The sequence below is a fragment of the Eretmochelys imbricata genome, chromosome 14, assembly GCF_965152235.1.
Source record: "Eretmochelys imbricata isolate rEreImb1 chromosome 14, rEreImb1.hap1, whole genome shotgun sequence".
Taxonomy (NCBI): domain Eukaryota; kingdom Metazoa; phylum Chordata; order Testudines; family Cheloniidae; genus Eretmochelys; species Eretmochelys imbricata.
The window spans coordinates 13375467-13402425 of NC_135585.1; the positions used below are offsets into that span (position 1 = coordinate 13375467).

General features: G+C 45.9%; 1 protein-coding gene across 1 annotated transcript in view; it reads right to left on the minus strand.

Moving 5' to 3' along the window:
• Positions 1–26959, minus strand: part of CACNA1G (calcium voltage-gated channel subunit alpha1 G) — a 151870-nt gene that overhangs the window by 91319 nt on the left and 33592 nt on the right. Inside the window, exon 8 of the mRNA XM_077832908.1 lies at positions 24098–24462. Within this exon, the coding sequence (XP_077689034.1) occupies positions 24098–24462 (365 nt within the window). The remainder of the gene's footprint in view (positions 1–24097; positions 24463–26959) is intronic.

Below are 26959 nucleotides of genomic sequence, written 5' to 3' on the forward strand. Positions count from 1 at the left end.
TTCTTCCCCTCACCATCATAAACAAGAGGGTTTGTTTCAACTTCTCTGAGAGGGCCCTGAATTTTGTGGGAAACTGCTGATTTTGGAAAACACAAGATTTATTTGGTTTACGCTAATTCTCAGTGCAAAACATGAACCTCACCTGCAGCACAATACCACTTGCCCACCAATTAGATTAAAGTGCATCTATCATAGACTGAGATTCTTCATTCATAGAAGATTTTGCTAATTCTCTCATCGGCGGCAGCAGCGACTAATTAAAAGGAAAGCGCCCTACGATTAAACCACAAGCACCTTGAAAAAATGAGATCTAAGTGTGATTCAAATGAAATCTCAAATGCGGTGGACCAGATTTTAGTGGAGGCTTTGGTAAATATGAAATTCTGTTTCCTGAGCACCCAGTCTTACAGGCTACATAGCTGTAGTGTCTGTGAGACTGTCCCGGATACATCCAATGCTAGGAATGGTGCGTTTGCATGTGCACTATGGTCCATTTGTATCAAGCAGTATGTTGACACGCTCTGGCTGCATGTATGATGTGAAAAGACAGCACAGTGTCTCTCATAAAAGCCATGCGGATGATCAAATGTAGGTTTTTCAAGCCTCCTGCAGAGGAAAATATCTGAGAGCAACAATAAGATCTTACTGTCGCCGTCAAGAATTGAGCCATTCAGGGCATCCACTATGGCTGTAAGAAAATGATTTCTGCTGCTCTGGCTCCTGTTCTAGGAGACTGCAAATTTATCAGCCCAGAGTCTGGGGTGGGGAGAGGGGGGGAAAGATCTCTGCAGGGCACATGGCGTCTGGAACTCGCAGAGATTAATTCATTTCTTTTCCCCCCCCAATAAGCAGAATGATTCAGATGGAATGAAACCTCTCTTGCTGCTCATGGGAGAAGCGTATTGAGCCCTGCTTACAGATTTCAAACTGTGCAAGTTAGTGGGAATCACAACGGAGTCAAGTAACATGGGCAACTGGAGAGGAACAAGTGAAACTTGAGCTGTTGCTGTCACACATCCAAAGCCAGGCTCTCCCAAGCTTAGACTGAAGAGTCTAGAGAGAAGCAGCCAAAAGCACTCCTTGCAGTTCAAAGACATCTCATCTTGGCAGGAGCACTCTCTCTGGATTGGATCAGTTATTGTTAGTCTAAGATGGGGCCTCCTGAAGAGAGGGCTGGGACCCAAGGACTGCTTGATCCCAACTGGCAGCGAGCACAGGGTTAACACAGGGGTACAGGGATCCCCTGGCTTCACCAAAAGAATGTCACGTCAAGTGTCTAATGAAGGCGTGAGTCACACTGGTCATCATAATGATTGCAAGATATATGTACGGAAAGTATGTGAGGAATTATGTGAATATGATGTTCTCTGTGCCGGTAGTTGTTTTCAAGGGAAGATCAAAGATCAGAGATGCTCTGGAATCCTCCAGTCTATGAAGACAAGCTGCCTCAATCATGTGAGAGGGGGGATTTCAACCATCCTGGGTGAAACCTGGGAAAAGGACTTGGAGCAATCTATCTTGTAGAAGACATGTGAATGCCTCGTGCATTAAGTTTAGGCTCCAGAAAGGAGGCTATGGTTTTATTTTATACGTAACCATTTGTTTCCAATATTCTTACTTCCTATCACTTGAATGTCTGTTTGTTGATAACTAACTTATTCTTGTTTTCACTATAAATACACTGCTAGATCTATCTCAGTTGTGTGTGTTAAGTGGAGCGGTGATCCTGAGTTGAATCTTGGATGCTGGTGCGTGCTGTTCCTTTGGGAGTAGAGAATCTGAGAGCTCTGAGAGTGTTCACCGGAGAGGAGGCTGAGCACGCCGGGGGACGCTCCGAGGATTCAGGGGTCAGTGTGTGCCTATCCCTAACCTGCACAGAGCGCGCAAGGGGGCCTGGAAGGCAATGCTTGTGTTACCTGAGGGTGGTGGAGTCAGGGAGCTGAGCCAGGGCAGGCAAAGACAAGACTTTCTCGTGCTAAGGGCAAGTGGTAGCAAGGTCCTGCACAACCCTGAGTACTCCCGGGAAGCATCACAAGGGCCGTGTGCTCGTCTTGCAAAATACAGGAGGCACGGTACATGTCTGAGAGTGACTGTCCGTGTATGTGATGGGAATGGGCTGTAGGAAGAAAGGATGGGTTTGTAGTTAAGGCCCTGGACTGGAGCTCAGAAAATCTCCCAGCTCTGCCAAAGATTTCCTGGGTGACCTTGGGCATTTGATATCTCTAATCTGTCTTGGCTAAGGGCAAGTTAAAGAGTTGCTTAGGCTATGTTTGCACCGCACATCCCCATCCTTTGCTATCCACAGTGTTTTCTCCATGTCCCCTTTGTAGCCTCCTTGCACTACTAAGCTGAGTGACTGGCACCCAGGTCTAAGCCTATCCCAAGGGAGAGCGTCTTCACTGCAAACCCTCCCCCTACCTTATTGTGTCCTCACTAATTCTGCAATTGTCTGTGTTTTTTCTGGGGGCACGTCCCATAATTCTTTGTGCTGAGACACCCTACGATTTTCCCCCAGCAATTGTGGGAGAACTTGTTTGTCCTTGCGGGGAGGGGGGAAGCATGGGAAGGGCAGTGGAGGACTGTCAGCACTCGAGTGGCTCAGTACCCTACATCTTCACTTCCAAATGGGCAGGTGCCAGCCAACATTAAAGCAGAGCCCGCATTCTCACCTACACTCCCCACTGGATAAAGTAGCCCAGCTTAAAGTGCCTTCAAAACACAAGCCAGAGGTTTTTCTGTATGGATGGTAGTGGGGGCTGGGCTAAAATCAGGGTAAGAGCCTGGGTTAACTGTGCTGTGTTGACGTATCCTTGGAGTTTTCTGTAGTACCCATCACTTTGGTATGTATGCGCTTATTTGTTGGAGTGCATTTGTTTGCTGACTTGAAAGCTACCCTATTAAATGCCAAGTGACTACACAGTAGGTACATCTGAGGATTAGTGAAATTCTCTGGAGTTCGCTACTTTTAATTTCCCAGTTACAGTTGACAATGAGATGAGAGTGATAGGAATTATGCAGTCTGAACAATATTTCTCTCCAGTACCTGCCTCCTCCCTTCCTCCATGGGCATCTGAGCAAAGGCCTGAAAGCTCCAAAGAGGATTCTACCCTTATCCCACTAACAATAACAAAATCAGTCCTGCCACAACGCAAGGGATGGACGGGGATGATCTGCCAGAAGGTCCCTTCTGATCCAACTGATTCTGCCTATTGTGCATCCAGAAGATGATGGAAAGTGCTCAGCTGCTAGAAACATTGCAGAATAAAATCTCTCTGAAATCATTACCATGGCAACCTAGGATTCCAAAGGAAAGATACAACAGAAAGAGAGAAAAGAACAACCTCAGCTATTTCCCAGGAAATACCAACAACATTTCACTGACTCATCATTTAAAGATATTTGATTTTTCTTGTATAGCCCCCGCCCCACTCAACAATTTTCAGACACAAATGCAAGATTTCTCCTCCAGCCACTGGGTTTGACTCCACTGCATTAGAGAGCTCTCTGATATCTGTGAAGACAGATGAAATATATGGATCAGAGTCAGATTTAAAATAGGATACAGGACAAAGAGCCACAGAGTAAAATAAAAGGACCTTCAAATCGTTGGGAACAGCTGCTAATGCACAAATGGGGGAGCTTTTTTTTCCGTCTTATCCCATGTCGCAATCTATACTGTTATCAAGTCGTCTCCCAGATTCTCGCATGCCGCAAGTTTGAGAAAAAACCAGATGCATGGCTAAGGCATGATACACCTGGGGAGAAGGGGACTGGTTGAGTTCCTAGGGGACAGGTGTCCAAGTCGCTAAAAAGACACCAGCTTTACTTGTTCCTCTTGATGACAACTCAGCTTAGAGGCCAAGACCTGGCTGGGCCTGGAGAGGGAACTCTCTTTTTCACCCCTAGAGCTCCGGATTGAAGCAGTTTTGGCAGATCAGCACGGGGAAAGCTTCCACTGCAGCTGCCCATGCTGCACCAGCTTTGTAGCTAGGGTGGACACTGGTCTTCTCAGCTGCCAATCTGGCATTGTTCAACAGCATTAAACTCACTGAAGGTTCCCACCCTGTGCAATGCTATGTGGGTGGTGAGGAGGAAGGGTACAGCAACCCTCTAGCCTATTCTCATCTATCCTCATTAAACTAACCTGGCAGAGACTGGTGCTACCAGGTGTCATAAATGTAAAGAGAAGGGTAAACCCCTTTGAAATCCCTCCTGGCCAGGGGAAAGCTCCTCTCACCTGTAAAGGGTTAAGAAGCTAAAGGTAACCTCGCTGGCACCTGACCAAAATGACCAATGAGGAGACAAGATACTTTCAAAAGCTGGGAGGAGGGAGAAGAACAAAGGGTCTGTGTGTCTGTCTATATGCTGGTTTGTGCCGGGGATAGACCAGGAATGGAGTCTTAGAACTTTTAGTAAGTAATCTAGCTAGGTATGTGTTAGATTATGATTTCTTTAAATGGCTAACACGTACCTAGCTAGATTACTTACTAAAAGTTCTAAGACTCCATTCCTGGTCTATCCCCGGCAGAAACCAGCATATAGACAGACACACAGACCCTTTGTTTCTCTCCCTCCTCCAGCTTTTGAAAGTATCTTGTCTCCTCATTGGTCATTTTGGTCAGGTGCCAGCGAGGTTACCTTTAGCTTCTTAACCCTTTACAGGTGAGAGGAGCTTTCCCCTGGCCAGGAGGGATTTCAAAGGGGTTTACCCTTCCCTTTATATTTATGACACCAGGGCTTTCCCAAAGCTCACTCCTGGTTGACACTGAGCCTTGTTCCTGTCACTGGTATTTAGTCAGCAGTTCGCTCACTCAATCTGCTTCAGATAGTGAGATGAAGAGACTTCCCAGTGTTGAGTTAAGGACAGGCAATTCCCCATCTCATCACATTTCAGATCAGACATACATTTGGTTGAAACTGGCTACTGGCTCCGTTCTAGTGGGACAGCTGTCAGAAGCAAAGAAACATTCACAACCTATGAGCATCTGCCTCCATCTGCAGGGTCTCCTGGCTACATCCAAGAGTAAATACAACCCCCCTGCCCAATTCTCCCCAGCCAGAGCTGGGACCCCCCGCCCCATGCATGCCCACTGAGTGGCAAGGAGGCCTTCAATATCATATGCTAGAAACAGCCCAAAGCTGCCAAGCTTTATCTTTGATTTAGTTGATCTCCTCCAATAAACCACAAGTCTTCTAAACACCCTTTCCTCTCTTCTCGTCACACCCATATACTTCATTACTTCCACCATAGCTGTGTGTGTCTGTACAGTTCTGGAACAGCTTCAGAAGGGTTGAAGCAGCTTTCAGGGCTTCCCCCTGTCCACCCTTCCTGTCCATCCCCAGAACAGTTTAGACAGACTTCAGAAGCTCTTCAGCGCTCTGGACATCCTCAGAAGTGCTTCTGTTCCCTTCAGTAAATATAGCTCCTCTTAGCTCCAGACCGTCTTGCTATTTTATAAATAGAAACTCCAAGCCATATTTTTGGCAGTGACATTCCTTGTGTTTGAGGGCCCATACAAGGAAATGACTTTAGCTGTTGTTGTTGTGTCTGTTGATGACTTTAACCTGAGTTATGATTAATCAGAACCTGATACATTCTCATCTTTCTACACTGATCTTCTGCCGAATTGGTTCAAAATAAAGTGCTCTCTCCATGGAAGACGGTTCAGAAAGAAACAGGATTGCAAGGACTTTTTTTTTTTTTTTTTGAGTGGCTTCAGCTCCTTCATTTTTTACCCAACTGACTGATACAAGACTGTCACCACATAAGCAGATAGCATGTGCTTCCAGGAAATCTTGGACTGTGTTCAGACTTCACTCAACTCTGCACCTCTCCTCTCCAAATCCACCCTGCCATGCCAGCCTGGTCACATGCAGAAGGGGCAGCATTATTCAAGTTTACCTCCTCTCCTGCCCCTGGAGTACATGTAGTCTGGGATTAGCAGCCATTTACAAAGAGGAACTGACAGGTGAATAGCTGAACCCGTCTCAGTTTCATCTCATCAAAATATACAGACAGGAGATTTTGCCACAGACTAAACTGATACTGAAACCTGTAAGAGCTGAACATCTGATGTCATAATCAACATGCTGCAAGAGCCATTCAGAAGATGGTTTCCCCTCCAGGTGAACTAGTTAAACAAGAGGAACTCTCCTTCCTTTCTGTCATGTTCCGTCATTTCTTCCATCCTCCTCTCGGGCCACGTCTACACTACAAAAGAAGTCGACCTAACTTAGGTCAGCATACAGCTGCCACAGTAACTATAACACTTGTGCAGGTCTACACTTGGCTCCTTGTGTCAGCAGTACACGACTTCCCCAGGAGCGCTTGCATCAATTGGACTGTCCATGTGGGGCGGCTCCTGAAAGCCAGTAACAGTTGGCATAAACAATGCAGCGTCTACACTGACACTGTGTCAACTTAACTACATTGACCGTGACTCTACGTTACTCATGGAGGTGGAGTTAAGTTAGTGTAGTGGGGTAGTTACATTGGCAGGAGCGAAATTTAAGTGTGGACACTTCCATAGGTAGGTCGACGTAAGCTGCCTTGTGTCAGCCTAACTCTAGTTTAAACCAGACCTCTCTTCCTACTACTCCTCTCCCTTACACTTACCATCTTGCCCCTTCTGAACTCACACTCCTTTTGGGAAGGAGAGATTGTCCATTGATTAGGGCATTACCCTAGGACTCAGGAGATCTGGGTTCAACTCCCTGCTCTGCTACAGACTCCCTGTGCTGCCATGGACAAGTCACTTAGGCTATGTATACAGTGCCCCACAGTTCAGACTATGGGGGTATGAATAGCATTGCGCACAGACGTGCTGGGCTGCAAATTCCCCGTGCGGATCCTGCGGGTGGGAACGAATAGGTTCCTAACTCACATTAACATGGATTGTAAGGTGCTCAGAATAGACAGTGACAGGGACCCTGTAAGTTCAGACAGGCTTTCACTTCCCATTCCAAACTTTCTGTTCATTTTTAACTTGCTTCACTGGGGTGCTTGGCCTTTGCAGCTGCATTATTGGCAGTCAGCTCTTCCTGTCGTTGGTGACAGGAAGGGTGGCCTCTAATAGGGCCAATTCAGCTTCCCATCAAGGAATTACAGAAGACTTTAGCAGAAAAGAGAGGACAAGCGAGCCACGTAGCCAAATATTCGGAGAACTGAAACTTCTTGCCAAAAATTCCAAGCCTGTCCCTGTTGTGTAAAATCTCCTGTAACCTTCAAATCCAACTAACTTCCAGAGTTTGGGAAAAGTCTTCTGGCTGAGCCAGACTTCCCTCTTTTCCATGTTCTTGGTCTCTAAAGCAACATTGTTTTTTTGTGTCTTATTCCAGAAGGCCTTTGGGAATAGAGTCAATAAAGATACAAAAAGAAAAGGAGTACTTGTGGCACCTTAGCGACTAACCAATTTATTTGAGCATAAGCTTTCGTGAGCTACAGCTCACTTCATCGGATGCATTCTGTGGAAACTGCAGAAGACATTATATACACAGAGACCATGAAACAATACCTCCTCCCTCCCCACTCTCCTGCTGGTAATAGCTTATCTAAAGTGATCACTCTCCTTACAATGTGTATGATAATCAAGATAATCAATAAAGATACATTAATTCTGCCAAGAGGCCATCGATTCCTTTTATGTATCGAACATTTGCATGACCCCATTAGGCCCATGCCCATGAAAACAATTAGCCTCTGTAACAACAGAGAATGGGTTTTGAAAGTCAGCCATCACTATGATTAACAGTTCTGACAGTTTCCATTAGCAGTGATTTGATTCCAATAGACTCCAACAGCAAACTTTTAATAAGGGTAAATACTGGTTAAAGGCAAGCTAATTAAAAGGAGCACATGCAAATCTATAGGGCACATCATTTCTCTGCAATCTGCATAGCCTATTCAACTGTAAGATTAACCCAATATTACAGATACAAGCACTGAGCTGGGAAAAGATGACAGGCTGCCAGGGAAGAAAAGCCTCAAAATGCTGCCAAAGTTTTGATCACGTGGTTAAGAATAGCTGGTGTGGGGCAGTGGAGATGTGTACTGAAGTTAAATAGAGAAGTGGGATATACACCAAGGCAGAGATACTGATCTCTTTATGAATTAAGGGCTGTGTATGAAGATACGAATGTACTGACTAATGGATGTGATTTATAGTGATCTCATGACAGAATCACCAGGGAAGGTCCCAGTGCAGAAAAGCACATGCGTGGGGCCCATTTAAGCGTGTGCTTAAATCCCATTGAAGTGCTTTTCTGAAAAGCTTTCCTTTTTCTTCAATCAGGGCCTAATGGACTAGGTTCACAGAGCTCTCATGAGGAAGATGATGAATTCGAACCAGGTTGAGCCGAACTGAAAGGTGAGGCAAAGTATTATGGGCCATATCCTCAGCTGGTATAAAACAGCACAGTCCCCACTGATTTCAATGGAATTCAGTGCCAATTTACACCAGATGGAGATCTGGTGTGTTCCATGCAGATGATCCTCCACGGTCATGTGCAGGAGATAAACTTGAAGGGAAACCCACGTGCTAACAGAGCTGCATGACACACAGAGCTAACAGTCAGCATCAGGGAGAATTCTTGGACACAACTGTAAGGACTGGACAGAATCCAAGGAGGTATAAAATAGATATTAAAAACGCCACTTACTTTATTTAAATACCCCCAAATCTACTGATCATGAAGGCCTGACACAAATCCACCAATTGAAGAGAATTCAGGCTTCTTTAGTCCACTTCATCTGGTATGGCAGGGGTCAGAGAGAGCACGATGTTCCACGCTCTGACACAATCCACTAGCACAGTCAGCAGGAGAGAACATGCCATTAATGCAACTTACCATGCAATTATTCCAAGACCTGGGTAAATCTGTTTGGATAAGACAAAGGGTGACCTGAGCCCTGCTCATATTATATCAAGGATGTGGCTCTTCCAGAACACAGCAGACAACACAACATTGTGATCTGGAGATGCTGACGTTCTGCTAAGTTCAGTGTTGAGCTGGAAGGAGCTGCCCCAATACGCCCAACCAATCGCTCACCCCCAGCCATTAGCTGCGTTCCGAGACTCGCCTTGCCTTAAAAAGGAGGGGAGCTCAGGAGTACAGTAACCGCAAAGCCCCTCTAGGGCTTATCCTGAAAGCACCTTGCAGGACGGGCCCATTGTTGGACTCCATGACGGCTGCAGACCTCACATCCATAGCAGAGTTTTACACTTAACCGCCTGAACTTGGCGCTCAGTTTAAATTAGTTCACAGCATCTTTTAAAGATCCTTGATCACTGACACCTCAGCCTGCCTAATCAGCAGCAGCCTCGATGTTCTTCCACACCTGCCCTGTCCCTCCCTTCCCCCTCTGATCTATCCTCTCTCTTTCCACATGGAGTTCAAACTCTTTGGGGTCACTGAGGGCTCTGCCCTGTCTGAATTGCCCCCTCCCCCCCCAGACTGTTTTTTTCACCTGTCTCCTCCTTTCACTCTCACCTTCTTGCCCCTTTTCAGCCTCTCTGCTTGGAATTATACCCCTCTTCCTTTGCAACCAGCACCCCGGCCCTCCTCCTGCCAATCCTCCCCATGAAACTCACTCCTTTCCTGCTCCTGAGTTTGGTGGTGAAAGTAGGTTGAACCAGCAGGGGGAGTTCTCACCACATCACCGAGGAGGAGGAGGAGTGGGTTTGTTGCCCCCCAGCCATCCAAGGTGAGAACGGGAGCGCTTCCTCTGCTTCCCCTTACCCCTGACTGCATTACTTATTCCTCTCCTCTGCCCTGCCCTACAGACCTTTTAACCCTCCCACCTCTCCTCTCTTCCCCTCCATCAGGGCTTAATTTCTGGCAGGGCTGAGCCCTGGCACTTCTGGGATTGGCAGTTCATAGCTCCGGCACCTCCTGGCTTAGTGCATCAGTTATGACTGTAAAAAAACAGCTTGAGCCCCAGCCCCTCTTTCATTACAAATTAAGCACCATCCTCCATGTTACCTTCATGGCCTAGGAACATCTTTTTTACCCCATCATCTCACTGGGGCAGGGCCCATGACTGTGGACAAACCCTTTAAAGCACCAGGCAGAGCTATGATCCAATTATGAATGTCCTTGCATAGGGCACTATAAACCAGTACGACGAACTCACCAGCCAGAGCATCCAATCAAGCTCTTAACAGCAGCAGCATTTCAGGTCCCCTTCTTCCAGGATGGGCATATTTCTCAAAATCAAAAGGGTCTCACATAAAAAAAGGGCCCTTCCCCTAACCAGGGTCCCCTGCAGGTCTCTCTGCCAATAGAGCTGTTTGCTGGCCTTTTATCTAAGGCCTAGGTGATGTGCAGAGTATCATCTTTATCCCTGGTGTCACACCCATCACCTGGGAGGTGCCTCATTAGTCACAAGCGGGGCAAAGCCCACCTCTCCCTTAAAGGGCCGACCCACCCAAGCTGTGACACGCCGATACAGCCATGGCTCTGGCAGCAGCTGTGTGAACTGTGTTGTTTGCTACAGTTGTATTTGCATTTCAGAGCGTTTGTAAATATGTGGGCAGGGTTCTCTTCCTTTCCTGTCCAACGGGAGGGAGCCTTGTGTTCATAGAACCATGGACATGTAGGGCTGGAAAGCACCTCAAGAAGTCATTATGTCCAGGCCCCTGCACTGAAGCAGGACTGAGTAAACCTAACCCATCCCTGAGAGGTGTTTGTCCAGCTTGTTCTTAAAAATCTCCAATGACGGGGATTCCACAACCTCCCTTGGAAGCCTGTTCCAGATCTTAACTACCCTTATCGTTAGAAAGCTTTTCCTAATACCTAACCGAAATTTCCCTTGCTGCAGATTTAAGCCCACCACCTCCATGACCACTGAAGACAAGGCAAGAAAACAATTGATCCCAGTCCTCTTTATAACAGGCCTTAACATATTGGAAGACTTACCAGGTCCCCCCTCAGTCATCTTTTCTCAAGACTAAACATGCCCAGTTTTTTTAAATCTTTCTTCATAGGTCAGGTTTTCTAAACCTTGTATCATTTTTGTCGCTCTCTTCTGGACTTTCTCCAGTTCATCCACATCTTTTCTAAACTGGGGCATGCAAAATTGGACACAGTACTCCAACCGACGCCTCATCAGTGCTGAGCAGAGCCGGCAATTACCTCCTATGTCTTACACAGACAGTCTTACTAATACACTCCAGGATGATATTAGCCTTTTTTGCAGCTGCATCATGTTGTTGACTCATTCAATTTGTGATCCACTAGAACCCCAATCCTTTTCTGCAGTACTATTATCTAGCCAGTTATTTCCCATTTTATAGTTGTGCATCTGAAGTAATTTGCATTTGTCTTTATTGAATTGTGTCTTGTTGATTTCAGACCAATTCTCCAATTTGTCAAGGTCCTTTTAAATTCTAATCCTGTCCTCCAAAGTGCTTGCAACCCCTCCCAGCACCCAATGCACAATTGTGATAAACACACTCTCTGCTCCATTATCCAAGTCACTAATGAAAATATTGAATAGTACTGGATCCAGGCCTGACCCCTGTGGTACCTCACTAAATATGTCAATACCTATTTGACACCAAACCACTAACTACTCTGAGTATGGGCTTTCAACCAATTGTGCACCCACATTATATTAATTTAATCTAGACCACATTTTCCTAGTTTGCTTATGAGAATGTCATGCGGGACTGTGTCAAAAGCCTTACCAAAATCAAAATGTATAACATCTACTGCTTCCCCCCTGCCACTAGGCCAGTATCCCTGAAGAAGGAAATTAGGTTGGTTTCGCATGATTTGTTCTTTGCAAATCCATGCTGGCTATTCCTTATAACCCTATTCTCCTCCCTGTGCCGCAACGGTTGTCTACGTATCAATAAAAGGTATCAGACCCATCACCATGAGGCAACTAATTAATCACAAGCAGGACTAAGACTGCCTCCCTTAAAGGGCCAGCTCACCTGTGAACTCCAATTAACTAAACTTTCCCCCAAGACTCAAAGCAAATCCTGACAATATCTGAGGTTCAATACATGTAACATTTTCCTCCCATTACCCCACCTGTTTCTACCCTGACTTCAGACAGAAGCAGAAGTTCCTAGATACCGTGTAGAAGGCTGTATTTGGGTCACTGGTGTAACAGGCCTGAATCTCTAACACTATCACTGCAATGGTTCCTCCAAATGCACTAACTTCTCTCATATTACTGCAGTGGCGGAGACCCTTAATCCCCCCGATTACAATCTGCACAGACGTTACACTCCATAATGTCGATTAGGAATATTTCAGTTTTACACAGAATTTTCTCCTGATCTTGATTATTTACATAAATAAATATAGACCCTTTAATCCATTTTGTCAGTGAGTTTTCCTAAGACACCTTGGCACAGATGGCTGATACTTTCATGCTGCAGAGGTTATTAGGTTGTAACATTACTAGTGACAACATTACATCATTTGTATAGTTTCCTACTCAAGGCCCCTGCAGCATGATGCACTAAGAATTAAGCTCTAGACACTAAAATGAGCTTACGCAGAGCCTGGAAAGATTACTTTTGCCTTCTGCAGATTGAGTTTGCACATCAGCTTGTGTTTTGTGATGCTGCTATTTTGTGGATTCAGATAACATATTGCCACAGCTGATAATGCTCCATTTGGAATGTTCCTGTTTAAATTGCTGTCAATTGCCTCCCTCTCTCACCTCTTGAACAATCACTTACCCTATACTCTATGTTTCTATCCTAAGGCCCTGTCCCAAAGAGTCACCCTTATAATTTGTCTGATTTGCCTTTAAGAAATTCACAAAGATGATTGATGGTCCTGAACCAACTTCTCCTTCCTGATCAGGACACACCTGAACTTCTGGATCCACAGGGACTATAACGAGCCAGATCCAAGCCCCAGATGTGAGCAAACTGGAATTTTTGAAAGTTCAGACTGGAACTTTTTAATATAGACCCTGCCTCCAGTCTGATACATTATCAACAGTAAAACACAACAGAAGATGGCAGATGGAATTCAAGAACTACTTAAACAAATGAATACTTTGAGTACATTTCACATGATGTGAGCTCAGACAAGGAAAATTAGAACATTCAGGCAGTTCAATGCAACCGAGGTTATAAAAAACTCCGCCTTAAGGAAGCCCTTGCTAAATTTCACCCTCTGTTTAAAAGAAACAGTTCAGCATCAGGCCTTGCAGGAGGCTTGAGCATTTCATTTCAAGGGAAGGCTTTAAAAGAGAAGCAATCAGGCAACACGATTATGGCCAGAACTGGGGGGAAAAAACCCAAAGAAATATTCTGTTTGAGCAGGACATGCCTTTGCAAAGCAAAAGAACAATACTGGCCCCATGAACCTGGACCACTGCAGAATCTGGGCTTCCAAAAGGCAAATGATTCAACTGGCTCAACAGTGAACACCTCAATTTCAGCATGTATTTAAAGTGCCTCGATCACAGTTGTAATTGTCTATCAGGAGCGAACAATTTCTACCTGCATTTTCATTTGGTCTCTTCCTTTTTCTTCTAATTTGTTTTGAGCCTTTTTTTTTTTTTTAAATAAATTCTCAGTAAAAATATAGGGACTTTAAAAACGGCAGTTTGCCTCAATTTGCTTTTTGGACCCTGATCCACAGCCTAATAAAGTTAATCGGAAGACTCCCATCACCTTCAGTGGGTTTTGGATTGAGCCCTTAAAGCACTCCTGTGAAAACTATTAGGGCTACCAATGACCTGACATGGTTGTAGGCTGCTCCTTCCACTTTGCAATCTGGGACCGGGAATGGTTTAATCGTCTGCAGGCCGCCTTCTCTCTGCTTCGTCATTTGGGCTCAAGCCTGGCTAAACGGGCATTTGGCTGCTTTTACACAGTGCCTTTCCACAGCCATGTGGTTTGCAATAGGAGTCTCTGCCTCACGCGTCCAACTTGATGTGTCACCAGGATGTGTCATCGGTAAAGCTAAATTTTTGTCATGGATATTTTTAGTAAAAGTCAGGGACAGGTCACGGGCTTCCGTGAATTTTTCTTTATTGCCCGTGACCTGTCCCTGACTTTTACTAAAAATATCCATGATAAAATGGGAAGGGACTGGGCAGCTGTGGGGTGGCTGGGAGCTCTGGGGCCCCCACCACCAGTGGGGACTCAGAGCTCCAGGATCCGCTCGCCACCAGTAATGGAGGGAAGCTGCATGGTCCCCCTTCCGCAGTGGTGGGGAGCTGTGGGGGTCCCCCTGTCCCCCACAGTGGCTGGGAGATGTGGGGTATATCCCCCCCCTCGCCTGTGGTGGCGGCTGGGAGTGGCGGGGTACCACCCCTGCTCATGGCAGCTGAGAGCTTGGGAGCCTGCTGCCTCAGACAGTGGCCTCACAGCTCCCTGCCGTGCAGGAGGTGGTGGGACCCTGCAGCTCCCAGCCGCCAGGGCTGAAGTGATGGAAGTCTTTGGAAGTCACAGATTCTGTGACTTCTGCGACCTCAGTGACAAAACCGTAGTCTTAGTCATCGGGTCCCCATGGGGCCTCCCAATGGTTCTCTAAGCTCAGTCTGTGATCACTGGACCTTCAGATTGATTTATTCCCAGCATATCAGGGTTCCTCTTTTCAAATCAGGGGTCTTGTCCCTCAGGGAGGTAGAGGATCATACATTACATATCCTGATTTGATATGTGAAAGCCTCATTGTGATTGCAGTGGTGCAGATTCTCTTTAACCAGGTTGATATACAGTGCTGATGCACTGTAAATATTTGGTGTGTGATCCTGGGCATTCAGCACTTATAGTTCCCTTAGTGCACTGAACTGTTAACATGAGTCTAGAGAGCTGAAGGTTATTCAGCTCCTCAGTGAGATGGTCAAATTTCCCCATGAGGAATAGCCAGCAAGTCCTTAAGTGGTCACAAGTCCCATTCATCCCACTGAGCAACCGGCATTTCTGTTCCTCCGCACTAAGTGAGCCTGGTAAGGACTGAATGGTACATCATGCTGCGGCTGCAGGTAACTGACAGCCCTTTCCTTCCATGGAGCAGGTTAGCTTCTTGAAAGACCGTTTTGCTGAGATTTCAGATTTTAATGTTGGCTGGAACACTAACAAGCTTAACAAACAGGAGAAAGAGCAAATGCAGCTTTAACTGCCGCTCATCTTGACAATCTAGTGATTTGTCAGGATCCTCCCTGAAAAAAAGCCTTCCCTTTTTTGCTATCACCCAGCAATCCGACATCTACTTAAGTTACAGAGATGAGAAAATGAAGTGTGGGACACATACATATATATACCCAAGTGTTGGTCACATTACATGGATACGCAGACACATGTCCTCATGCCCACGCAGAATATACACATACTGTATGCTGAATAGACACATATAATCCTAAACACAAATTGCTAGCTGAATACTTACACACACTGTATGATTCCTATATCAAACATGCTTACTGATGGCTGAATACACAGTCACATACCAAACAGGTATCTACTGTTACCTAAATACAACACACCCACACATACACCAGTACATGTACATATCTACAGCCAAGAGGCAGTATGGTCCAGTGGCTGCAGTGCTGGCTTAGGATGTACGAGACCAGCGTTTTAGTCCCAGCTGTCCCACTGATCTAGTGTGTGACAGCCGGTAAGTCATTTCACTTCCCTGAACCTCAGTTTCCCTTTCTACGTGTCTATTTAGACTGTAAATTCTTTGGGAAGGGACTGTACAGTGGACAGCTGTGCAAATAATTGATTTTTCAATTCACTGGCCATACCAGAAAAATTGGGAAAAATTATTTTCGGGTTGAAATGTTTCAGTTTCCAGGTTTTTTAACTTAATAAAATCAAATTCAATTTCAAAACTAAAGGTCATTGCAAATTGAAAGGTTTTATTTCCAAATGTTGAATGGAAACTTTCTGACTTTCCCCCCCACCAAAATGTTGTTTTTTCCCCAATGAAATAATTAAGGAAGTTTGACATGAATTCAGGAAATGGTTTGGTTGACCTGAATTCGCATTTTTTGACAAAAAAAAAAAGGTTTTGGCCAAAAAATTTCATGCAGTTCTAGTACAATATGGCTACCAAATAAATAATAAAAATACAACGAGCAGAATACATTAAAACAGATGCTACGTTGCATGCCTACTGCTGGCTGAAACGCACCCCTATCCAGTACTGTATTGAATATTTCCAGTATTGAAATGCACCCCTATCCAGTACTGTATTGAATATTTCCAGTATTGAAATGCACCCCTATCCAGTACTGCTGCTGAATACATTCACTGGCATGCGAATACATATACTACTTAGGTTTGAGGGCCTCAGGCCGTAAAGGCTTTCTATAAACTCATTCATTCTTTAAAGTTCCTACAGGTGCAGAGCTTTGACGTGTACATTGCCACTTTCTATACAGCTCTGTTTCCTTTCCATTACAGGTGTTGGACTGCTCCGTGGAAAAACAATCCATTTACCAGTCATATTAGAATACTCAGCAACCTGGAAAAGGTCCCAAGCCTGCCCAGCGCAGCCGCTGGACAGTGTTATGTGATCTTAAACACGCTTTAATTTCTTCATACTCTATCCAGTACTTTCACACTGTAGCTAGTATTCAAGAACCATAGCTATAGTCCTGAGGGCGGCTGGGGAATGGGACCTTCTTTAAAAAGGGAATATGCACATAGTTAAAAACATCCAGGTCCTAATCGGACCCTCATGCCAGTGCAGCGGCAGAAACTCCAAGTGGCTGAGCTGAAGTGTGATTTGATGTGAAATAGTTGCGGGCGGGGGGGAGGGGAAATCAGTGAATCACTCAGATGGGTCATTTCAGAAAATGACAGAACTGAAAGCCTAGGTTCTTAAGCACAAAACACTAACATATTTTAAAAAATGTAACACCCGCCTCCCACAGCACTAGCTAAACTTACAAGGTCCATTGAAGTGGTTAGCAAATGGGGGGGCATTGTGTTTAGAACTCCTGGCCTCCTTTCTCTGTTCTGTGGTGCATTAAATGTGCACAGTGACTTGGTTCCCTTAATCTCAGCTTGACTCCCTATTGTTCCTTACCCCACCTACCACCCAGAGTGTAAGGGAGCCTTAGTTATAATTTAGAGGCTGTGGAGCTGTCTGACAGCATGAGTTAAAATAGGCCACTTTAAATTAAAAGCACTTTAAAGCAGGCCACTTTAAATTACATCCTCATGTTGGTTTCCTTGAAATTCTCCTCTTTTCTGGTCCCCTGACCTTCAAATGATACTAGCTTAGATTCCTGTTCACTCTCTGAGATGTGGGGGTACAAATTCAGAGGTAATATGCAGCGGGGAAATGCAAGTTGGTGAGTGACAGTCTAAGGGCCTGTCTACACTGGGAAAATTTTCTAATGCATTTTAAAACTCATTCAGCAAAACAGATTTTTAAAGCAGCTCAGTAATGGAATATCCCCATTTTACCGATAGGGAAGTGAAGCACCGAGAGACTATGGGTACATCTACATCTGAGGTATGTTTCCCAGTTCCCGTAGACATATCCACACTAGCTCTGCTTGTGCTAGTGCCTAAAAATAGCCACGTCCCTGCAGGTGGTGGCTCAGGTTAGCCGTACCCGTGGGCACAGCTAGCACGGGTGTGTCTGCAGAAGCTGGGAATCACACAGACCAGCTCAAATGTCAATGCACCCTTTGTAACTTACTTGCTGAAGGTTGCTTGGGATTTCTGAGGCAGAACAGGATCTTTCAAGTCCCAAACCAGTGCCCTAACCCCTGGGCCCTCCTTTCTCTCTAGTAATCCTGGTAATTAGTGTGTCTGTTCCCCCCTCCTCTAAGTGCCATTCTTTTGACCCGGCACCATAAAATATGTCCTGAGAGAATTTAGCCTAATATAGCCTGGCTCACTCAGGACTGGATGTGTGAAAAGCCCATGCCATAAATATTCATTAAATAAGCAAGAGAGCTTAATATAGAAACTCAAAGTCAAGTACTCTTAAAGCCCCCTCATTTCTTTTCAAACAATCAGCCAATGAAGATAAATTTGGTGAGGTCGATCACTTGCACTTTCAGGCGAAGGCTGTAAATCTCACTTTGTAAAAGAAAAATCACAAGTTTCACTGTTTATAATCTCTGCAGAAAGACCTGGGCCAGCATTTCTCTGCCCTAATTCCCAGTCTCATAACTGTCAGATTAGGAAACTGCTGCGTATAAGCCTCCTGAGTTTACAGAAAAACACCTCTTTGCTCTCTGCCACCACTTTAATCGGATGAACTAATAAAAACATGATTCACTATTCATACCAAGTGCCTGGAAGAAAGGAAATGGGAACAGAAGTAGTTTCAAAAAGCCATCTAAAGAATCTTCCACTCACAGCCCCTGGGGTCCCTCCCTTACCTACCAACTTCATCTCATTACCCATAATTTACCACCTCTTTCCCCTCATAATCCTTTGGGCCCCATCTACCAGCCTATGGTGTTTTCAACATTGTCTCAGAGCCCATAGGGCTGTTCATGCTCCCCTGTGGTGTCCTTTGACAGTGGTAGCTCCTCAGAGTCACAACACTGGCGCTGGCAATGTCAATTGTTTTTAATGGCAGATAAAAGGAAGGAGGGATGGGGCAGATACGGGAAGGAACAAACTGGTAACCCTCCCCAGATGATGCCTGCACTTCATGAATGAATGAGGGAGGCAACCTAGTGACAGAGGATGTGGAAAAAGCTAATGTACTCAATGCTTTTTTTGCCTCTGTCTTCACGAACAAGGTCAGCTCCCAGACTGCTGTGCTGGGCATCACAACATGGGGAATAGATGGCCAGCCCTCTGTGGAGAAAGAGGTGATTCGGGACTATTTAGAAAAACTGGACATGCACAAGTCCATGGGGCAGGACGAGTTGCATCCGAGAGTGCTAAAGGAATTGGCGGCTGTGATTGCAGAGCCATTGGCCATTATCTTTGAAAACTCGTGGCGAACGGGGGAAGGCCCCGGATGACTGGAAAAAGGCTAATGTAGTGCCAATCTTTAAAAAAGGGAAGAAGGAGGATCCTGGGAACTACAGGCCAGTCAGCCTCACCTCAGTCCCCGGAAAAATCATGGAGCAGGTCCTCAAAGAATCAATCCTGAAGCACTTACATGAGAGGAAAGTGATCAGGAACAGTCAGCATGGATTCACCAAGGGAAGGTCATGCCTGACTAATCTAATCGCCTTCTATGATGAGATTCCTGGTTCTGTGGATGAAGGGAAAGCAGTGGATGTATTGTTTCTTGACTTTAGCAAAGCTTTTGACACGGTCTCCCACAGTATTCTTGTCAGCAAGTTAAAGAAGTATGGGCTGGATGAATGCACTATAAGGTGGGTAGAAAGTTGGCTAGATTGTCGGGCTCAAAGGGTAGTGATCAATGGCTCCATGTCTAGTTGGCAGCCGGTGTCAAGTGGAGTGCCCCAGGGGTCGGTCCTGGGGCCGGTTTTGTTCAATATCTTCATAAATGATCTGGAGGATGGTGTGGATTGCACTCTCAGCAAATTTGCGGATGATACTAAACTGGGAGGAGTGGTAGATACGCGGGAGGGCAGGGATAGGATACAGAGGGACCTAGACAAATTGGAGGATTGGGCCAAAAGAAATCTGATGAGGTTCAATAAGGATAAGTGCAGGGTCCTGCACTTAGGACGGAAGAACCCAATGCACAGCTACAGACTAGGGACCGAATGGCTAGGCAGCAGTTCTGCGGAAAAGGACCTAGGGGTGACAGTGGACGAGAAGCTGGATATGAGTCGACAGTGTGCCCTTGTTGCCAAGAAGGCAAATGGCATTTTGGGATGTAGAAATAGGGGCACAGCGAGCAGATCGAGGGACGTGATCATCCCCATCTATTCGACATTGGTGAGGCCTCATCTGGAGTACTGTGTCCAGTTTTGGGCCCCACACTACAAGAAGGATGTGGATAAATTGGAGAGAGTCCAGCAAAGGGCAACAAAAATGATTAGGGGTCTGGAACACATGACTTATGAGGAGAGGCTGAGGGAACTGGGATTGTTTAGTCTGCAGAAGAGAAGAATGAGGGGGGATTTGATAGCTGCTTTCAACTACCTGAGAGGTGGTTCCAGAGAGGATGGTTCTAGACTATTCTCAGTGGTAGAAGAGGACAGGACAAGGAGTAATGGTCTCAAGTTGCAGTGGGGGAGGTTTAGGTTGGATATTAGGAAAATCTTTTTCACTAGGAGGGTGGTGAAACACTGGAATGCGTTACCTAGGGAGGTGGTAGAATCTCCTTCCTTAGAAGTTTTTAAGGTCAGGCTTGACAAAGCCCTGGCTGGGATGATTTAATTGGGGATTAGTCCTGCTTTGAGCAGGGAGTTGGACTAGATGACCTCCTGAGGTCCCTTCCAACCCTGATATTCTATTCTATGATTCCTCTAAACATGTGTAAGAGCAGTGGTGGACTTGCTTGAATACAGTCTCAGAGTACATGGCATTTCCATGCTGCTTTTGGTCCAACATAGTTTCAATGAGGATGAGTCTACAGGAGCTTCTGACGTGCTACTCTAGCAGAAGTAGCTTTCCTAGGATCTTCCTTTCCCCAGGGCCAGGGATCTATTGTTTGGATTAAGCAGCATCTCCAGCAGCACGAAAAATAAAACTGCACATTCAAGGTACTGGAAGAGCTTTAGAGAGAGAAACGTTCCAGAGGAGGGTAACAAATTTGTGAAGGCATCCTGTCGCACACACAAAAACTGCACTTGCATGGGCAAATTTTAAAGGTGCAACTTATCATGGCCACCAAACTTGGTGAATCAGCCCTTAGCGGTTTCCAATGGAATAAGACCAAAATAATAGATTTATATATAGACGACATTTCTGTCTTTACCTTTAATTGCAAAAGGTTCTAAAAAGGGCAACAAAAATGATTAGGGTATGGGACAGCTGCCATATGTGGAGAGATTAATAAGACTGGGATTTTTCAGCTTGAAAAAGAGATAACTAAGGGGGGATATGATAGAGGTCTATAAAATCATGACTGGTGTGGAGAAAGCGTAAATAAGGAAGTGTTATTTACTCCTTCTCCTAACACAAGAACTAAGGGTCACCAAATGAAATTAATAGGCAGCAGGTTTGAAAGAAACAAAAGGAAGTATTTCTTCACACAACACACAGTCAACCTGTAGAACTCCTTGCCAGAGGATGTTGTGAAGGCCAAGACTATAATGGGGTTCAAAAAACAACTAGATAAGTTCATTGAGTATAGGTCCATCAATGGCTATTAGCCAGGATGGGTAGGGATGGGGTCCCTAGCCTCTGTTTGCCAGAAGCTGGGAATGGGCAACAGGGGATGGATCACTTCATGATTACCTGTTGTCCATTTTCTCTGAAGCACCTGGCATTGGCCACTGTCGGAAGACAGGATACTGGGCTAGATGGACCATTGGTCTGACCCAGTATGGCCGTTCTTATGTTCATCTATCAAAATGGGAAATATGAACTTTCCATCCTCTTCTTTATTTTGCCCCCCAGGTTCTTCAGAAACAGTCCCCAGATAATAATGAAAGAATGATGAGTCTCCAATACCATCAGACATTTTCTCTCCCAGCGGTACAGAAATATTCCAGTAAGCTCACCAATTGAAGGTGAAACAGCATGAGACTAATCCTACCTGTAGGACTGCAGAGTGCATCTCCATTAAATACATACTGAAAACAAAGGTTAGCCAGCCATATTGTATTAAGGAGTTCAGAAAGAATGTGCTGGTTTGAAGAGACACATTTAGCACACTGAGTGGGTCGGAGTCTTCCTAATGTTTAGTCACTGATGCGTTAATACCACAGGAGGACACTGGAATCTGGAATTATGTCTGCTCAGTTCGCAACTACCGTGCTGACACGGGGAGCTATAAACAGTGGAAGAAATGCCTTTGCATCCAACTGCAAGTGACTATACAAATAAGAAACATGTCAGAAAAAGAGAAAAGTAAACAATAAAGGCTCAAAGTGCAGGGGAGTTCCCAGAAAACACTGGCCATAGGACAGGAATTGTTCTACCCAGTTCTGATGTCCTGGAAACTTCCTGTGCATCACTGGTTAGAGGAACAAATGGAAAGGGCCTTGCTATCAGAACATCTCTCTCAGTCCTGTATCAGTGGAGGTCTGTTGGCTACCGTACATTCCTCCAGCGACTCGTCTAATGAGAGACTTGGTGTAACAAAGGTTTTACTGGGCATAAGCACAGAGCCACCTAAGCTCTTCTACCAAAAGTCAACACAGAGCTCACCCACAATAACCCAACAGTCAGGTCTGTGCGCACATGCCCCTGGGTAATATAGTCAGGGCCCAATTTTCAGAAGAGGTGATATCAGGTGCTTAGATGTCTATGTGTCATACAATGCACCCACCGAACTATGCATTAAATTGTTTGCAGCTACATCACTTGGGGTGAAAAAACAGAGACTGAGTGGAGATCCCTTTGAAAGCTGGGACCTCAGTGTACCAGAGGAGAAGAACATGGCAGCATCTTCTCCTCTTAAAGACTAGCTATGGGGACTAGATATGTGTATCATGGACAGGAAGCCTCTTGCCTTCAGGGACTACGGTGTATGAGACAATAGGTTAGAGACTCCGAAATTAGTCTACTTTGGATTCACAGGACAGTTGCCACAGCATCCATTGGAGAAACAGGAGCATTCATTGTGAGCCGACCTCTCTAGGGGAGTGGGAATAAAACCTTCTTTCATGCCTGCAATGGTGCTGACCCTTGCTGCGTGAACCCCAAAGTCTGTTGGCCATGGGCAACATTGCTGGGATTGCTGCGCTGGCCTAAAACTGAGGTTCTCTGCTCGTTCCCTGGACAGGAACAGTGCAAGCATCAGCTCACGGCCCGGCCCATGGGAGCACCTCCGGTTAGCTCAGCCTTTGGCCTCTTGGTTGAGATTGCCAGCAAGGGGTACTAGTTGGGATGAGCCTGATCCAAAGCCCTAGATCCAAGCACTCCAGATTTTTGGGGACATCTGCACTGGAACTTTATGGCTTGGGCTCATCCCTGGGTTTTTTGTGATGTATCCTCCAGGAAGGTTGGTTGAGGCCACCAAACTGCTGTGAGATCCTGTGGTACAGATCCATCATCACCATTGGTCTGAGGAAGAGCCGAAGTCATGATCTAAAATAGGGAAGCTGGAGCATGCTGCAAGAGAACTAAAACCCCAAAATCCAAGGGCCTGTTGCTCACTTTCAGTAAGGCCCCTTTACATTGACAGTAATTGAGAGTCAGGCCACAAATGTCCCGCCCTTTCTGTCCAAACGGTTCCGAATGTTCTAGGGAGGTTTTCTGTAGGAGGAGCTGCCACTGACTTGCAGGGCTACAATGCTTGTGTGGAAGTTACCCACAAAGCGGAGATTCACCATGAGAATGGAACACTACCAGGCCTGATCAGTGCCGAGGTTTAGGAGTAAGCATTAGATTGAGACAATGTGTGTACTTGCGTGTACCAGACCTAACGTGATAAGAACCCATGAATGGTGCCAGATCAACAGGCCCCGGAGTTCTCTCTGAAGGCACAGTCCAGTTACAGCAGAAGCAGCTGAAGACTGAGATTTTCCATACTGTCCTGCCAACGGGTCTGCCTGGGAGACGCCACCACTAAGGATAGGAGGTAGCTCAGCTTCCGTGGCCCATGAAATACACAGCCTCTTACTGAGACAGCCAAAAAGAGCATTATTGTGTGCCGGTTTGGGGAGTGGTTTGGGGTTTTTTATGAGGACACCTGCTCACTGGGACATGGCCTAATTCCCATCAGCTTCATTTCACGTAGGCCCGCAAACACCCATCACATGGGGTCAACTTTTATGTCCACCAGCCTGGGCTGAATTCAAAACCAGCAACACAGAGGCAAAAGGCTCCCTATACCCCTCACCAAACCAGGGCTCCAACACTCGCTACCGCAAAAAGGAAGAGCCATTGAACAGCAATTGGTAAAAACATAGCCAGGCCTGGCAAGCAACTAAGCAGGGGTCAAGGTTAATCACGCAGCTCATGGTAAAAAAAAAAAAAATCTCCCCCACAAGGCTACGAGAGCAGGAGAAGACTGTGCTAATGAAGTCTCCATGCTGAGCCCTCTCCCTCCAGGGAGCGTCTAGCTAGCCTCTGTACAACACAGAATGGGCTCTGCTCACCTGCTCGTGGTACTCGATCCCCATGCTGAGGGTGTTGATCAGAATGGCAATCATGATCCCCCGGCCAAAGTACTTGCTGTCCACGATCTTCCGGAATGTCTCGCACACCACTTTCCAGAAAGCCAGGATTTGGCTGGTTTTCCTTCCCTTGGTTTTCCCTCGCTGAGGGTCCCTCTGGTCGCTGTAGTGGACATCTTGAGTGAATTCATACACCCCCTCGCTGTCCGAGTCCGCCGTCTCATTGTCCGTGAGCTCCAGGTCACGAGCCAGAGTCTTGATGCAGTAGGGGCAGCTGTCTGGGTTGCAGGAACCACTGTCCAGTTTCACACACTGGCTGGAAATTTTGCAAGAACTTTGACAGGCACCTAAAACACAAATAAGCTGAGGTAAGAGGAGTCTGTTCCCTGCATGCTGGGTCAGGGAAGCTAAGGGTTCAAATGACAGGAACTCCACATTCATTTTATTACCATGTGACGCTCTCTGTCTAGATCCTCCTTGTACAGGCTGACAGGAGTCTGGTTGGTCCCTAAGTCTGCATGAAGGCCAGAGAGAAGTTATATTCTTCCTCCCTGTCTCAGCACTGGCCCTTTAAGAGGGAAAAGGCCAGGGCAGCTGTGGCTAGTCAGCTGATCACCAGCTGGGCTATCAGAGAAGGTGAGTCAGGCCTGAGAGTCAGTCCCAAAAGGGGCAGAGAGAGCTTTCACTGCATGCTCCCTGAGACTAGGGAAACGGGTCAGACAGGAGACCTGGGTAGTGGGAGCAGGAGCAGTAGGAAGTTCCCTGGGAGTGGTTGCTGTAGTGGGAACCTGCGGGGGGGAAAGGGTTTCCAGAGAGAGCGCCCTGGGAGGCTGTGCTCAGTGAACAGAGCACAGGAGAATCCTGCCATAGGCCCTAAAGCAGGAGGAATTGAGAGAGGCAAAGGGAAAACTCCCCTGGGAGCTATAGCCCAGGCTGGACGGAGGAGCTGTGTTTGTGAGGTTTTTGCCTATATTTGAGAAATAAAACTGCCTGGAAAAGAGACTCTGGGTGTGGCAAGGGGTCCTTTGTGGGCTGGGGACAAGCTATCACCTTACACATCCATAAAAGCTCAGAGCTTCTCTTTTAGACCTCAGGGGCTGTTCAGCTTCCTCACTCCCCTCTCCAAGATCCCAGCGCCACTCTGCTTTCTCACTAACAATATTATTTATTCCCAGTTCCACCCACAATTGGAGCTGGACCACATCTGTCAGCCAAAAAATGTGAAAATCAGTGACACCAGAACATTTCATGAATTCGTGTCAGTTTCGCCTGTTTGTTTCAAAAAACAACAAAAATTCCGAAAATGTTGAAACCTTTGGTCTTTTCATTTTGAAATTTTCTTCGCATTTATTGAAAAAAAAGCCCAAACTGGGCATGGCATTGAAACGAAACATTTCATTGTGGGGAGAATGAAACATTTAATTTGAGACAAAATAAAAGAAAACTTTTAAAGAAACATTTTGATTCACCAGAACTGTTGAAATATTTTGTTTTTGATTTGACCCGCAATGAAATTTCATATTGATTTTTCAGAATTGCCAGGGAACCAAAAAAATCAGTTATTTGCTCAGCTATACCCACTCTCCTTTTCTTATCCTTGGTCTGTGGGGGCAGGATCCACAGATCAGGAGCTGTCCTTTAGAAGTGTTTAGAAAGCACATAGCGGGCATTACAGCTAACAAATAAATAACAAGGCCCGATGCCTGTTCTAAGCATCTCCCAATTTCAGGAATTATCCTCTTATAAACCCCAGTTGCTTAGATTCCCCCAACCCTTGTACTGCACGTCCCAAGCAGGTTAAAGAGGGTCATGCAGAAACATTATACTCCAAGGATCTTCCCTTTATATACTAAGTGGTTTTCTGCTGCCCACAGTGAGACATTTTCACCAGCCAAGGGATCCTTACCACCTCATTATACCTTTGGCTATTAGGGCTAACAGAAAGCAATCAGCTCCTCCAGAACCTGGAGCGTTAGGTGTTGTAATTAGAGACAGTGCAGGAGCCAGCGAGTGACTTTCATACTCCTGCTGTTTGCTGATACTTCAGAATTACTAGCTTCCCCCTAAACATATGATTCTCAAATCGTTCCTCACAATGGCAGCTCCCAGCTGACAGATGGTTCCTTCACTTGACTGTACAGGCAGGATATGCTTCTATCATAGCTGCCTGCAAGAGGAACAGGACGTCTGCATGCTCATGCCTGATGCAGCCACAGTATCACCATCCAGGTTAGGTGAAATAAAAAAACAAGCTCTCCCACCCCCACCTCAAAACCTTTGCCCATTTTCAGAGCCCAACTCAAATAACTTGTGGGGTTCTGGAATGACTGGAAAACCTTGTCCACTTCACACACAAGGTTCCAGTCAGGAGGGCGAACTGGAAAGGTTAAAAGAGAGCGAAAGGCCATTGGTTTTGGGTTTTTTTGTTTTACTGGGACAGAAAGTGGACTTGCCAGAAAGCGGACTTGCCAGAAAGCTTCTACTAGAAGGACTTCCAGACCCCAGAGGCTGAGAGAGTTTGAACAAGGTTTGGCTATGTTCCCAAACCGCAGAGTGTAAAGGGGGAAGTAATGTCGTACAGAGAAGGTCTTAGACTGGGATTCAGGAGACCTTGGTTCAGTTCCTGGCTCTACCACAGACTTCTGGCGAGATTCTGAGCAAGTCCCTTGGGACCTGATTTTCAAACTTGCTGAGCCCCGCAGTTGTCATTGCCTTGACTTAGAGTTGTAGGTGATCAGAACCTCTGAAAATCAGGCCCAGAATCTCTCTGAGCCTCAGTTCCCTCTCTGTACAATGGGGATAACCGTACTCATGGGTGCATTATGGGGATAAAGTCTTTCCAAT